Source organism: Psittacula echo (genome assembly GCF_963264785.1).
Source record: "Psittacula echo genome assembly, chromosome: 9".
In the NCBI taxonomy this organism is placed as follows: Eukaryota; Metazoa; Chordata; class Aves; order Psittaciformes; family Psittacidae; genus Psittacula; species Psittacula echo.
The window spans coordinates 20,384,508-20,399,241 of NC_137745.1; the positions used below are offsets into that span (position 1 = coordinate 20,384,508).

At 45.7% G+C, this 14,734-nt stretch overlaps 1 protein-coding gene across 7 annotated transcripts in view; it reads left to right on the forward strand.

The window, feature by feature from the left end:
• TMCC1 (transmembrane and coiled-coil domain family 1) overlaps positions 1 to 14,734 on the forward strand; it is an 87,884-nt gene that overhangs the window by 24,002 nt on the left and 49,148 nt on the right. The window contains exon 1 of one of the 7 annotated variants that reach the window (XM_080625727.1): positions 7,908 to 7,961. The exons of the other annotated variants lie outside the window; for them this stretch is intronic. Within the exon in view, the coding sequence (XP_080481853.1) occupies positions 7,923 to 7,961 (39 nt within the window). The 5' untranslated portion in view covers positions 7,908 to 7,922. Of the gene's footprint in view, positions 1 to 7,907; positions 7,962 to 14,734 lie in introns of those variants that run through there. 7 annotated transcript variants of the gene reach the window in all.

A 14,734-nucleotide genomic window follows, 5' to 3' on the forward strand; every position in this document is an offset into this window, starting at 1 on the left:
GTTGATGTTGTGAGGGTTCACTCCTGTCTGTATGGTTCTCCAATGAGCCTGATTCTGTGTGGTGCCGAGATCCTCTGCTCCTAGTAGGAATTAAGGACACTGAGTACTTTCTGGCATAAGGGAAAGTAAATTCTTAATAATCCTCTGCACACAAAATATTTTTAGTTCACAGTATTGTTCTGTTCTCTCAATTTGTTGTTGGAATAGAAGGGCAAAATGTTATCCCAAAACCACAGATTGGATTTGTTCTAGCATCTCATTTACATACATTTGCATGTGTAATAATTCTGCTGCATATTGTCAGGCTTTGCATAGAAATTGAGAAACGAGATTGTCATAGCATGGAAAATAATGCAATAATTAAAGTTTTACTGAGATATTTCACTTGTTCTTGTATTTCAGGCAGTCTAAATTCAAATACTTTTGCATATATCTTTTCTCATAGGGGCAGCCCACTGAGCTGGGAAATGAGGATTGTGACAGTATGGAAATGATGGAGCCTCCACTGGTCTCAGTTTGGTTTCCTATACTGTCAGAGCTTTTTGTGGAGTAATGGGTTACATGTTAAGATGTGGACAAACAGAGCCATGTTCAGGTTCCAGAGATACAAAAGCAGCAGCACTTTGTGAGGAATTGTGTCCATGTGGGCTTTTATCAGTGCCATGAAAGTGATGACAGTGCCAACCTCTGCATTGCATTATGCTGCAGCCAGTGCCTCACATTAGTTCTGGTGGTGGCTACCTGAAGGCTGATGTTTGCTGTCATAGAGGCATGGAATATCATGGAGATAGGGAATTCCTGAATGATGTCCTGTTCCCTTCTCTGCTGTCAGGACAATGTTGGTGGTTGTTCATTCCTGCCCAAAACCATGTCTTACCCTTAAGTCTTACCATCACTTTAGTAGGAACAAAAATGCTTTGTGTTTTTTCAGGCAATGACTGTGCAACGACCAGGGCAGGCCTGTCCCTTGGGACAGGGGAGGAGTATTCTATTTGTGCTGCCCCCCGGCCCTTGGTGAGCCTCTTGATTGACATTTGAAGCGTTATTGGCACACTACATCTGGATAATTAATACATTGCAACCAGTCATTTTCTTTAGATTGGATCAGCAATGTGCGAAGCAGAAGTGTGGTGAGCAGCCAGTGGTGATCAAATAGGTTAATAATGGGATATGAGAGGAATAAAGTCAAGATTACCTCAAAGGAACAAAACCATTAAGAGCATTAAAATAACAGAATGAACAAATGGAGGAAAATTCAAAAAAGAGTAAAAACCCTCTCTCTGCTCTGCTGGGAGGACTGGCATTTTCATAGGCGTCCGTGCTGGAATCATGAAGTCTTCTGATACTGTTAGGGTTTTATGGAAAAAATACAAAATCAATCTTGTTGAAATAGAAATCGTTAGCTGTGCAGCACCTTGTTCATTTTACTACCGAGAGTCTTACGTGGTTGTTGTCATCTGGACGTGCTGCGTGTTGGTGTCAGAACAAGGTGGTGGTGACGGTGAGGTCAGGTTGTTCATCGCGGGTGGCTGTGCAGGGAATCGTTGTCAGCCCTCGGCTGACACCTTCTGGTGTCCCTGAGAAGGCAGCGCAGCCCGAATGTGTCCAGTTCCTTAGGGAATTTGCAGCCTTTTGCCTCCATAGCCTCAAACATTTCCAAGTTGCCGTTTGCTTGCCCAGGGCTACAGGAATGATAGGAAAAGGGATTTGCTGTTGTGCAGCGAGATCCTTGTAGGGCAGCTTTCCGAGGCACTGCTTGATTCCCTGCTGCAGTGCCCTGATAGGGCTTGTGTGGCCTCATCCTCTTCAGATTTGGTGATCAGTTTTCGTAAATATTCCAGATATCTTTGGATTTTGTTTAACAGCTTAAATCTATATTCTGTTACTGTCCACATTTTAAAAAATGACCACATGTACTTCAGGAATAAGTTTCTGGTCTTTATTTGCAGACTCAACATTTTCCAGTGATAATGTTGACTCTGTCTCAAAAACATACTAACAGTGAGCTTGCTTTTCTTAGTTGCTTCTAATGACTGTTTCCAAGCAGGCACCTTGGTCTGCAAACTACATATTAACACAAAGAAGGAAGCATGTTCAACTGTGCCACCTTTTCAGTACTGTGGAGGAATGAGCAGTTTCCCTCCAATTGTAAATAGTCTTTTAAAGAAGTAATTTATTTGCCAGGAAGATTTTCCACAAATCCTTTTGTTCTAAACACCATGCAGCGCACGTGGGACACCCATCTGGGAGAGACTGGAAAGTCTACTGTGGCTATAAACAATATGTTTCAGATGCCTAGAAGATCACTTAGGCTTTAACCCATTTCCTTAAAGAACAAGCAGTCATCTCAACATCCTGCTGTAAGGTTTGCTCTCCCATTCAGCTAATGTAGGTAGTAAACATTTTTAGAATTGATCCTGAGTAAAACATTTTGTAGCTTTGGCTATAAAGGACTGGTTTCGTATTGGAAATAGTATGTCATAAACAGATCGGGTTAGTCACAGCCCCTGTTGGAAATTGTACCTACGATTTTAGGTTATATACCTGCAGCTGAGTCATGTTAAAACAGCACTGATCTTGAAGAGTTACTGTCAAGGGAGGGCTGGGAAGGTGATGCAGGAGTTACCTGTAGCCTGACAGCAAGGTGTGCAAGTACCCAGATGGACTGGTGTATGAGGAGCATTTCAGGACAACAGTAACTTATTTTCTGTCTTAAAACTGGTGCTGCCAGAACCTGGAGCTGCAGACCTGGGCTTCCAGCAGGTCTGAATGGACAGCTCTGCTGCCTGAGAGTGTGGAGGACACAGCTCCAGCCCTTGTGGTGGAGGAGGCTGTCCTCCTCCCTCAGCAGAAGAGCACAACTGGGTGTTGATGCTTCGTAGGGGACTAGGCTTGCACTGCTTGTATCTTGCCACAAGATACTGGCAGGTCACTGTAATGGCTTAATTGCAGGTTGAGATAGGTCAGGACTAGATCATTTCATAAGCTCAGAAACTAATCTTCAATTGCTTAATTGCACTGACAGACCATGCTGTACCAGGCACTGGTTTGCCCTGGCTGGTAACAGTAACCTTTGTGAAGCACACACGTGGCCTCAGGCTCAAAGTCTTGTTTATGGGCAGAGGGGAACCAAATTACATATAAGGAGACAAGAATTTAAGTTTAGTGTAATTGAAATCTTAGGGGTCTGATCGCTATTGGTCTGGATCTAATTGTTACGGAAACGTATAAAAATAAGAATAATGCTGTTAAAATGGTTATGCACACACTCCCTAGTTTATAACCCCTTTCTCTGGGTTACGCTCCTCCTGCCACTGCTCAGCTGGTTCCTACAGTGGGTGCTTCCGTTTGGGTCAGGGTGGAGCAGGTTGTCAGCATCTGGAGTCCTTCATTTCAGGAATTCAGTGTTCAGGTTCATGGTTTCTTCTTCCTCACCCTAGGGTGTACTTGAGGTATTTTTTATGTGTTTGCAACCACAGAGATCTTTGTCTTTCTTTTGTTGGCCTGCAGCTCCATTTGCATCCAAATCTGTGATGTTTGGTGCCTTTTCTGTAGATCACTTTCTGTTCCTTTGCCTTCTCTCCCCTCAGACAATGTGCTATTCTTTGGGTTGTCACATCATCTAAATTTCATCTGGAAGAACCAAAACTTCTAGAAATCTGTTGAAATGTTTGTCCATCTGCAAGTGTATGAGTGTCATCTATGACTTTATGTCTTTAATTTTGGAAAGTGGCACATACTTCTAGTTCGGGGTTGTTTTTTTTTTCTCTTCCAGAATTCAGTTCTATGGAGGAGAACACTTGCTAAGCTGAGAATTTTAAAGATTCTTTTCAAACCTAGGTTTTGTTGTTGTTTGGGGTTTTTTTTAAATGTTTTTGCTGAGCATGCTTTTAACTTGGTTTTCCAATGTAACTTTCTTTTAGAAACAGAATAGTTTGGGTTGGAAAGGACCTTAAGATCATCCAGTTCCAACCCCCTGCTATGGGCAGGGACACCTCACACTAACCCATGTCACCCAAGACTCCTTCCAACCTGGCCTTGAACACTGCAGGGATGGAGCATTCACAAACTCTTTGGGCAACCCATTCCAGTGCCTCACCACCCTCACAGTAAAGAACTTCTTCCTTATATCTAACCTGAACTTCCCCTGTTTGAATCCACTGCCCCTTGTCCTTTTGCTCCAGTCCCTAATGAAGAGTCCTCCAGCATCCTAGTAGGCCCTCTTCAGATACTGGAAGCTGCTATGATGTCTCCACACAGCTTCTCCAGGCTGAGCAGCCCCAACTTTCTCAGCCTGTCTTCATGTGGGAGGTGCTCCAGTCCCCTGATCATCCTCGTGGCCTCCTCTGCACTTGTTCCAGCAGTTCCATGTCCTTTTTATGTTGAGGACACCAGAACTGCACACAATGCTCCAAGTGAGGTTTCACGAGAGCAGAGTAGAGGGGCAGGATCACCTCCTTGGACCTGCTGGTCATGCTGCTCTTGATGCAGCCCAGGATACGGTTGGCTTTCTGGGCTGCAACCAAGTCCTTCTCCGCAGGGCTGCTCTGAGTCTCTTCTCTGCCCAACCTGTAGCTGTGCCTGGGATTGCTCTGACCCAGGTGTAGGACCTTGCACTTGGCTTGGTTGAACTTCATAAGGTTGGCATTGGCCACCTCTTGAGTGTGTCGAGGTCCCTCTGGATGGCATCCCTTCCCTCCAGCTTATCAACTGAACCATGTAACTTAGTGTAATCAGCAAACTTGCTGATGGTGCATTGATCCCACTGTCCATGTCGCTGACAAAGATGTTGAATAAGGTCAGTCCCAACACCGATCCCTGAGGGACACCACTCGTTACCGGTCTCCAGCCGGGCATTGAGCCATTGACCACAACTCTTTGCGTGCGGCCAGCCAGCCAGTTCTTTATCCACCGAGTGGTCCATCCATTAAATTGATGTCCCCCAGTTTAGAGACAAGGATGTGGTGTGGGACAGTGTCACACATTTTGCACAAGTCTCTGTGCCTGATTTCAGATTATTTCTTTTTCAGCTGAGAGTTGCAGGCATGATTGTTCTGACAGTTCCTTTTCGAAAGGCCCACAGACACTCCTGGTACAGGGAGATTTTCCTACCCTCCATGTGAGCAAGTGTGCAATTTGTCATTTGAGGATTACATGCTTGCTCTGAATACCTAATCTTATCTTGAGTTCCTGGCCAAGGCCTTTTTTCTCAGACTCCTTACCTAGGTTTTACTTGCAGTATTTCTTTTGCAAGAGGAGGAAATTGAGGTTTCGTCTATGTGGGGTGCTGCTCTGCCTAGAACAGCATTTCACTGCAGAGGTGGCTGCACTTCATGCAGATCGATTCACACAAAGGCAGTGTGGTGGTGAAGCAGTAGCTGGCAGCAGTTTCTCCTGTTGTCTGTGGAATGTGCCATCATTCGCTCCAAGCCTTGCCTGTGTGCGGACAACTTCCCACACGGGCATGATTTGAGGGAGCCACCGTTCAGTGGAGGCAGAGCTGCCAGCAGGGTCCCTGCCTTGTATCTGCTGTGGTGACTGTGCAGCACATGCTGCCTTTATGCTCCTTTTGGCCGAACTTGTTGGCAAAGCTCTTAATAAGGCCCTAAATTCTGCTGCAAGTATTTTGGATTTGTATGAAGTGGGAGAAGAGGGTAGAGCCTCTTGCACAAACCTTAATTGCATCATCTCTGTTTACCATAAAAGTGCTGCTGCTAAAACCGTCCTGTTTCAGCAGTAAACTGAGCAGATGATTGCACACCCTCCCCTCCCGAAAAAAAGTCATGGAGGAAATTTTGATTTCTTCAGGAGACTTCTTGAAGTTTTAAAGCCATGAAGACAGCACCTCGAGTGGAAGTAGGTTAAAACTCTGGGATTCTCACGTGTGAATATCATGTTGATAAATGATGCTGGAGTCTCTGCACACTTAACATAAATATAAAGTATTTCCTCATTTTTCCACTATTTCTTCACTTTAGATTACACAACATCCTGTTGGTTGTTTACAACTACAGTTTATACAGCTTTGCATACAGAAAGCTTTCTTTTACTTTACTACCTGATTGTTCCAATATTTGCTAAATACTCAGATGTACTCGATTGCCTATATATGACACATTTTTGTGTACTTATACATCTGTATATAATTTAATGCCATTACTTCTAGGAATTTGGATGCAGTAAGGTGTTTGTCTTTTCAGAAGTGTAGTATGTCTCACACATTGCTTCTTTAGTCTGTGCTTTTAGGGGTGCTGTATATTATAGGCAGCTTCGGAAGTGTTAGTGTGATCAGAAGCTATTTGGAATGGTTAAAGTGTTTTATGTTCGTGAACACAGAGAGAGAAGAATTTGCTGATTACTCTATTTCACAGGAATGAATCGCTGTATGAGGAAAATATTAAGGAAAAAAGTAATGATAGCCCAGTGAAAGGAGACTGAGGAAGAAGATGCTTTTGTGTCTGCAATAAGAGTAGGAGCCATTCCTTAACTCTGCAGATCATCAAAATCAGTTTGGAAATGCTGACTGTGAGGCCTCTGCTACAGAGGCAAAGGAGAATGTGACTGTCATCAGTTGTGCTAATCTACCAGTTCCATCTCAGTCTGCTGTGCGTTACAGTTGAGCCAGCTGGCTCCTTTCCCTTGTCTCTGTCTCGCCCAGACTCCAAGCTGATGGGGAAGAGAGATCTGGGTGTCCATGGATGAGCCGAGGCACTCGGTGTGCCAAGTGATGGGCAGAGGAGGGACCAGGTGGTCCCCCTGCAACTTCTGGCACCAAGCCCTGAGGGTGGGAGGGCGATTACCCAGAGCTGCCACATCTAGCCCATACCTGCTGTCAGACAGCAAGGAAACACCAAAGGTTAGATGCAGAAGATAAAGCCTTCCCTGGCTGCCCTCATTCTAATGCAGTTGTGCAGGGTGTTTGTCTCCCATGCTGCACTTCCTTCACAAGCTGCGAACTGGTCACTGGGTTCCCAAATGGAGAGCAGAAATCCTGGGTGCATTTTTGTACACACACACAAACACGCACAAACCCAGGAGATGATGGAGAGAGTTTGTTGAAGAAGCTGTTTTCCACACTGGGAGGATGTTATCACGGGAATGCTGATGGGCTTGGTGGTCTCACTGCAGTAAGTGTGGCAGTTTTCCTGACGTGGAGCCTGTTCAAGATGGTATGGAGTTCCTGCAGCAGGAATGCAGTGCTGTGCACCAGGCTTCTGGATACAGTCAAACTGCAGAATGAGGTACTTGACCCAGTTCAGAGAGGAGATCGATGCAGCACGCCCTGAGCATCTGGTTTGTGCTCTGCCGGCAGTGGGAGGTTTAGCTCGGTTTTCTGTGCTGTTGGCTCTGTGTGGTCATTGGGACACTGAGGCCCGGTAGGAGGGGACCGAGCGGTCTGTATTAACACCAAAAGTGTTCTGAGAAGGAGCCCAGCGCAGAGTTAAGCCTCATGTGCTGCAGTGCGTGCAGGCGGCGGGAGCCTGGCCCAGCCGTGCCATTGTCCCAGCGCGGTGCTGCCCCAGCGCTGGAGCTGTTTCCGCTGCGGCCCCGCCCGCCCCTTCCTGCGGGTCCCGCCTCGCCGGCCCGGGGCAAGCCGGGGACGGGACCCTGGGCTCCGGCGCGGCGCTCGGCCCCGCCGCTGCCCGAGCCGACCCGATCCGATCCGCGGCGGGCGGGGCCCGGTGCGCGGGGCGGGGCCAGGCGGGTGTGTCCGGTGCCCGGCAGCGGCAGGCGGGGAGCGCCGGCCTCGCGTTCCGTTCCGCTCCGATCCCCGGCGCGCCCCTGCAGCCGCAGCAGCCCCGGGGCTGTCCGGGACCCCCGCCGGCCTCCCGGGATGCGCCGCCGGAGCTGACCGCGGCCGGCTGCCGCCCTCCCCCCATGCCCCCGCCGCGCACCGCTTCGTGCGGGCACCGAGGCAGACCATGGTCCAGCGCTTCAGCCTGAGGAGGCAGCTCTCCAAGGTGGGTCGCGCCGCCCGCCCGCTGCTGCTGTCGGCAGAGGCTCTGTTCGCCCGAGGTGGGCGAGTCCCTGCGGAGGAGGCAGCCTGTCTTTGTTCTTGCCTCCTAGAGACACAAAGGGGTTCTGTTTGCCGTGGGGTCTGTGCTCCGGGGCAGGCTGCCTGTCAATAGGTGCAGGCTTTGTTCCTTTAGCATTGCAACTGTCGTGTGGGGTTTTTTGGGGAGTTTGCGGCTTCCTTATTCAGTTTAATCTCGGGACTGAAAGAAGGGAGGGATGTGAAAGGGGAGTAGATCTAGCAGTTGTGCCCATAGGCGGTGTACAAGATCGCTGCCCATGACGGTTATTTAAACGTGTGCTTTGTCCTGGCTAGAATGTCCTCAGTTGGGAATAGGAGTTGTCCCATCGATACACCTGCAGAGCCGGGAGGAACGCTTGTCCTGCTCGCTTTGAAGTGCTTGGCGGCGCTTGCTGCTCATACCCTGTTTAAGAACAAAGGAGTTGCTGTGAACAGGTTTTGCCGTTTAATAATGACAAGTATTGTGACTTTTTTTCAAGAAGCTGCTTCAGAGGAGAGAATGGAGAGAAAACCTGTGTTGGCAGTTTCATTGCTGAATCAACCCAATGTACGTACTTTGAAAAACATCTGGAGAAAATCAGCCCATGCATAAGAGCGAGGCTGGGTAGTGCAGTGCAGGTGAGAGCAGTCTCCAGAGCCGCCAGCACAGCCCCAGTCTTCCATTGGACCATTCCCATTGAGGAGGCTTGGCTCTGCGCACAGGAATTATTGTATTAATTGGACACTTAAATGGCAAGCTGAATTTTCACTTCACGTTTAAGCTCTTCTCTCCCCTCTGTGTGTGGTTGTAAAGGTTTTAAAATGCATTCACCAGAATTTAAAAATGCCATTATCAGCATTTAAAATAGGTCAGAACCCACATCCTGCAGACTGTCTTGGGGAAAGTTGTGGCTTTGCAGGAGGTTGGTATCTATCTTATTTATCTATGATATTTTTGAGTGTCTCCTCATCTGAAACAAACTGATGTGGTTGCTTGAAGGGGGTTTGAAAAAGTGAAACTTGAATCTTTTGAGGGTTTACCTTGTCCTGTGTCAGTGCCTTGCAAGCAGAAGATGCCTCCGCAGGCACTGTGAAGTTTAATCTTCCCCTCAAAAGAGACTCGATGTAGTTAGTAATGAACTCTGTATCTAAGCTCTGTTTGTATGGGGCAGCCAAAACAGCTTTTACTGTACTCCTTTGAATAACTCCATTTTGATTCTTGCTTGTCAGGGTGGGCAGGGTGATTTGGAAAAGTGGTTACGCTGATTTTTTTTTGCTACAGCAGAACTGTTCCAGTTTCGTTTTTCTAGCACTCTGTTTTTTTGTTGTCTGACAGGGTTGTGTCTTGCACTGAATCAGCTCTGGTTGTGTCAAGCCTACTGTGACAGTTGTTGAGCCTTGACAGCTTCTTAGTTCTTTGTTTCAATTGTACAAGGTGCACAACTTTTACAGTATAATGAATTGAAGGAAGTAGTGAGAGCTGGGTATTTCTACAAAATGAAAAGTATAATTGTGCAAAGGATTCATCAGAATGGATTGTGGTGGTCTAGGTTTAGATGTAGGATGGGAACTTCATCTCCCTGTCTCCTCAGCACTGTTTAGAATGGGACTGGGAAGTCCCTTTGAGTCTTTGGGGAGTGGGAAAGAAGGGGTAGCAAACGGTGTTAAAAGCACCCTGTCGTCTGCTGGAACAAACATAGAATATTGCTAATACATGTATCAGCCAAAGGGCAATGACTGCCAGGCTATACAAAATAAAGCAGTACTTTATTAATGTCTTTGGTGCAAAAAATCTTGGTTCTTTATTTGTTGACTTAGACTTAGAAGTTGGTAAACATCTGTGTAGGACCTGAATGCTCCAAGGATGGATTAATTTCTCAGGTGAAAAAGGACACTATTACATGGAGTGCTTGGGTTACACAGCTGCAAGGTCAAAATCACATTTTAACCGTACCTAATGGTGGAGGCTTCAAATAGAATGTGACTGTGCAGATTTGAAAGTTTCAAACGGAAAAACGCTGCCACCAAAATGTATCAAACTTGAGCAGAGAAAATGTGGGACTTTGTGCAGGAACAAAAACCATGGCTTTGTGATGCAGGGCTTAGCCTCAAATAGCTGCTTTCCCTTCCCAACCTGGCTGTGTGCCCTGTGTATGTCTTGCTCACATCCTTTAAAGCCCTCCTGGTCTCTGTCGTCCTTCTACGAATGGGGTTAATGCCTTTTTCTTATTTACAGAATGGCTGTCAAACTCTGAAGTACTGTTCGGCAGACATGTGTGAGCACTTTAGCCTATACTAATGTATGGAATGTTTGCGTTTGATAACCCATTTGTATTGGGAATTTCAGAAAGGTTTACACAGACTTCTCTTCAAGTATTACTTCTCATTTCACATGTGCCAAATCAGCGTTTAGTATTTGGGGATTACGGCTTGGCTTCTGTGTTAGTTTTGCAACTTAAATGACTGTAACATAAAAATTTGAGTCATAAGTTATTGTTAAGACTTAAAGGCAAGGTGCATCATTTACTTTTGAATGTTTTCCTCTACGGATATAAGGTTTTCTAGGCAAAAGGCTTGTCTAAGCAAAGCTGAGAGATGGTGGGATGTAAATAGGTCTCCAAGCATTGCCGGCTATGCTGGTGTTGAGCAAGTGATTAGAAAAAATACCTTGCACTTTTCTAGGCAAGCTGGGTCCCCCTGGAAGGGAATAAACTTCCACTGCATCATCTTGCTTCGAGGAACATGTGGAAAAATGTTGCAGAGATACCACATTCGTCTTACAAAGGCAAAACGAGCTTCTGGCACTCAGTTTTCAGAAGCAGGAGTAACAGGTTTCATGAAAAGTTTGTCCTGTCTCAGTGTAAGCCTCATGAATGCAACAACACTGAAGAAGTAAAATAGACTTGAAGCGTCTTCCCACACCGGTGATTATCAGGGCGTGTGAGCCTACTCCTGCAGAGATGTTAGAGGTAGGGCTAAGGACTTCTCTTCATGGCAAGACTTCACTAATAGTCCAAAGGGTTGCCTGTATACATGCAAATTAATTACCATATACATGCTGGGGGCCTGGTGAACTGCATGTGATGGGTTTATTGCCAGATACATCCTTCCCATGTTAAAGGATGTAAACACAGACTACAAGTGGAATTTGGCTTTTTAAATGCATCTTTCCTTTTAATAATGGAATTCCACAGTTCATGGCAGTTTTCTCTGCAGAATATCATCATACTCTGTAATTGTGCTTACATGGGGCTGGATAGCAATAACAATTGGAATTTCCTACCAGCAGCAATCAAAGGAAGCATTACTAGTGTTGCCATCTTTACTCTGAATTAGCTACCTTTAGGGGTCCTTTGCAGAGATTTTGCTTTGTGTAATACTTGCGCCTCTCCTCTCAATTCCCCATGATAAACCAGCTGGTTTCTTCCTCAGCCAGTGTTTCTTCAGAGGCAGAGAGGAGTTTGCTCTTATTTTGCAAGTCTTTCCATTCCGGATGTCAGCATTAGTGATAAAAATCCAAATGTAAACTGGGTCCTTTTCAGAAAGGCTAGAAAAGCTTTTACACTGGAGGAAGGCCTCAGAAGTTATGGGGAAATGAAATAATGTGAGCAAGAGAACTGGAATTAGATTTGCATGACATCCAGTTTGGGTCTTTCTGTCTTGGCAAAGGATGCAGTAGTGGCCTCCAAAATAATTCTTGTCAAAGATTAATTGTAAACGCTTGTGTTTGAGCAGAGAAAAGGGTGGTAGAGGTTTAGTCAGAGGATTTTGATTGTTCAAAGATGGGATTTGCCTGTTCTGTTGGTCAGATGTGCTCAGTTTTCCCCAAAGCATCCCCCGGAGGCAGCTGTGTCTTCTGTAAGGTGGATGGACTATTGCAGTCCTGTTCTGCCAGGCTGTAACTGCATTGTAATGCACTTCATGAGGGGCATGTAAGCACCTGACTTGCATAATAGAAGTTCTAGAGTATCTTTCACACCAGGATTTTCATATTTGGGGTGAATGCTCCATCCTTGGAGGTGTTCAAGGCCAGGTTGGATGAGGCCTTGGGTGCCATGGTTTAGTGTGAGGTGTCCCTGCCCATGGCAGGGGTGTTGGAACTAGATGATCTCAAGGTCCTTTCCAACCCTAACTATTCTATGATTCTATGGTTTAAGGTAAACTGACAGGTTAATAGGGCTCTTCCATGAGTTATCTTTCCATTATTAAACTGGCCTGTTATTCCAACTTCCCTCAAAATAAACACAGTCTTTGTTTCAGGAAGAGGATGATGCTCAGTGTGATGTAGTTTTGACTGTAGACTTTGGGGTTTTTTTCCCTTTCCTTGGCATCGTGTGCCTGGTGCCTCAGGGTTATAATGTTATGACCGCCAGGTCTGTGTGAGAAGGATGCTGGCAGTCCTGAGCAGGTTTGCAGCTCAGAGTAGATGATACGGCAGAGCTTCTGCTGGTTTTGACAGTCAAAAGGGAGTCCAGGATGCTGCTGTAACCCTTCTGTAAGCCTGGTGTTAGTAAGAGTTTGGGGATGTTTCTCTGCCCCAGTTGCACTGGGCATGCTGAGAATGCAGCAGTGTTGCTCCAGGACTGGCGGGCTCTGTAAATCTCTATCGTAGCATCTGCCTCCATGGGAGTTTGGCTTAAAAATGAAATTCTTCTCACTAGCAGCCTCTCTGTCTCTTCACAGACCCCTTACTAAATGAACATGTGTGGGAAAGGCAAACAGTCAGCTCTGTGTCAGCCCTGCCGCATGTACCACCGCGGGCTGCAGCCTCCCTGGACCGAGCTGGTCCTGGGGTACTTTGATGGCTTTAAACTTGGTTTGCTGGAATGGGAAGGGTTGACAGGACAGGCCCTTTCCCTGGCTGCTGGAGCTGCCATAGATGTCACTTTTATCTCCTGGGCCCTCCGGGGTTCGTAAGAACACAGGTCATCTTTTTCCATGGATGGCCTGTTACTTGATGTGAAAGTTCACAGGCCTGCAGTGTGTTTGGGGTAAATTAAAGAGGAAGAGCATGTTCCATGGTAGCTACAAATTAGCAGAACCTTGCAAGTGATGTTTCTCACCTGCTTTTTGTTACTTTTGAATGTGGGTACATATCTTTTTCATCTTGGAAAATATTTGTTTTTTCAACCCCTGATTTAGATGTTACAGTATCTAAAATATTAGTCCTAGTGCTGCATGCTTGCACTTGTGTTTGAAGTGATTCTTTCTGTCCCATCCTTAAGCAGGTCTTCCAGGTTTTAAAACCAGTCTCCCTGCAAAATTCATGACAAGAGAAAATTGGGCCAATTCTATCAAATAACTCAGTCCAGACTGATGATGAGTGAATTTACAATACAATAAATGAAGTTGTATGTGCAGTTCAGACAACTCACTTCAGAGACGGTGTGTTTGAGTAGCCCATCTTCTGAACACAGAAATTAATTCATTTGAAAATGTAGTCTCAGTTCCAGGACACTTTGGACGCTGACATGAAAACCAGAGGAGTAAGGGTTTGTTTTGGGTTTTTTTTTCCTAACTTAAGGCACAGTTTGGATACCACTTACATCAACTGGAATTTGAATAGGGAATTCAGCTTAGAAAACATTCCTTTTGTGAGTTGTGAGCTTTGGGACTATTTAAAGCAGACAGGAAAGATTGCTAAGGAAATGAAGCAAGGTTCTAATCCTTCAGGGAATTGCTCTGAACATTTTAGTGTGCATAGAAAAAATAAAATAGTATTTAGATTTGAGTCAGGGTAACATTGCAGCAACACATTGTAAGTGCTAGCATTTCACTGTTTTGGTAGGGCATTCAGAGGGCACGTATTGGCAAGAATGGAGTCCAAGGTCACGGGAATGCAAGCTGCAAAGTTTTCCTACAAGGAGGTTTTGTTGGTTTTTTTCTCTCAAATGCTGTTGGTAAACACTCAACCACAGAGAAATATTTTCTCTATGTTGTGTGCATACCTTGTGGTCTTGCTGTGCTCTCAGGAGCCCATGAGCACTGATGTCATGTTTGAAATATCCACAACTAGTCAAAGTTTCAATTGGAGAATCCTGACAGCTCCCAGGGAACATGTAGTGTGAAGGGATGCTTAAATCAGCAGGGATGGCCTTTGTGCAGGCAGAGCTTGCTTTGCTTGCTGAAGCGTGTCTGCACTGGGGGTGCACGGAAACCCTCTGCCTACACCATCCATGTGGAAGGTCCCAGGACCCTGTTGTGGTGAACCAAAGCTTACAGGGGAAAGAAATATTTCTACTGAAACAAATTATTTCAGCTTGATGCCATTGGCAACAGGACAATAAGAGGAGAGGAAATGAGGAGCTTCGAATTGGTGTGGAGGAGGTGTTTCACTGGAGGCTGGATTGCAAAGCATGTGAAGTATTAGTGCAGAACTGTTGCCCACAAGTCTTCAGTGTTTGGAACTACTGCTTGGGAATGGGACTAAAATTGCTAGCAATTTTTTCTGTTTAAATAAGCTCTTAGTTGGTGTGTGTCCTTTCTGTCAGTGAAATGTAGGTTGCCTTTCTCTTTACGCTAGAAAGCAGCCACCCCACACACATCCAAAACAAGAGAAAAAAGGGGGAGAGGAGAGGCATTCCCCTGCTTTTTATGCACAAAGCATTAATTTCAGTAGGAGTTGGGCATATCTTGGCATAAGGCCCATTAATCTCAAAAGTAATAGTGTATTGCAGAGGCGTGGAGACTTTGAGTCCTGAACAGACTAGGGGAATTATG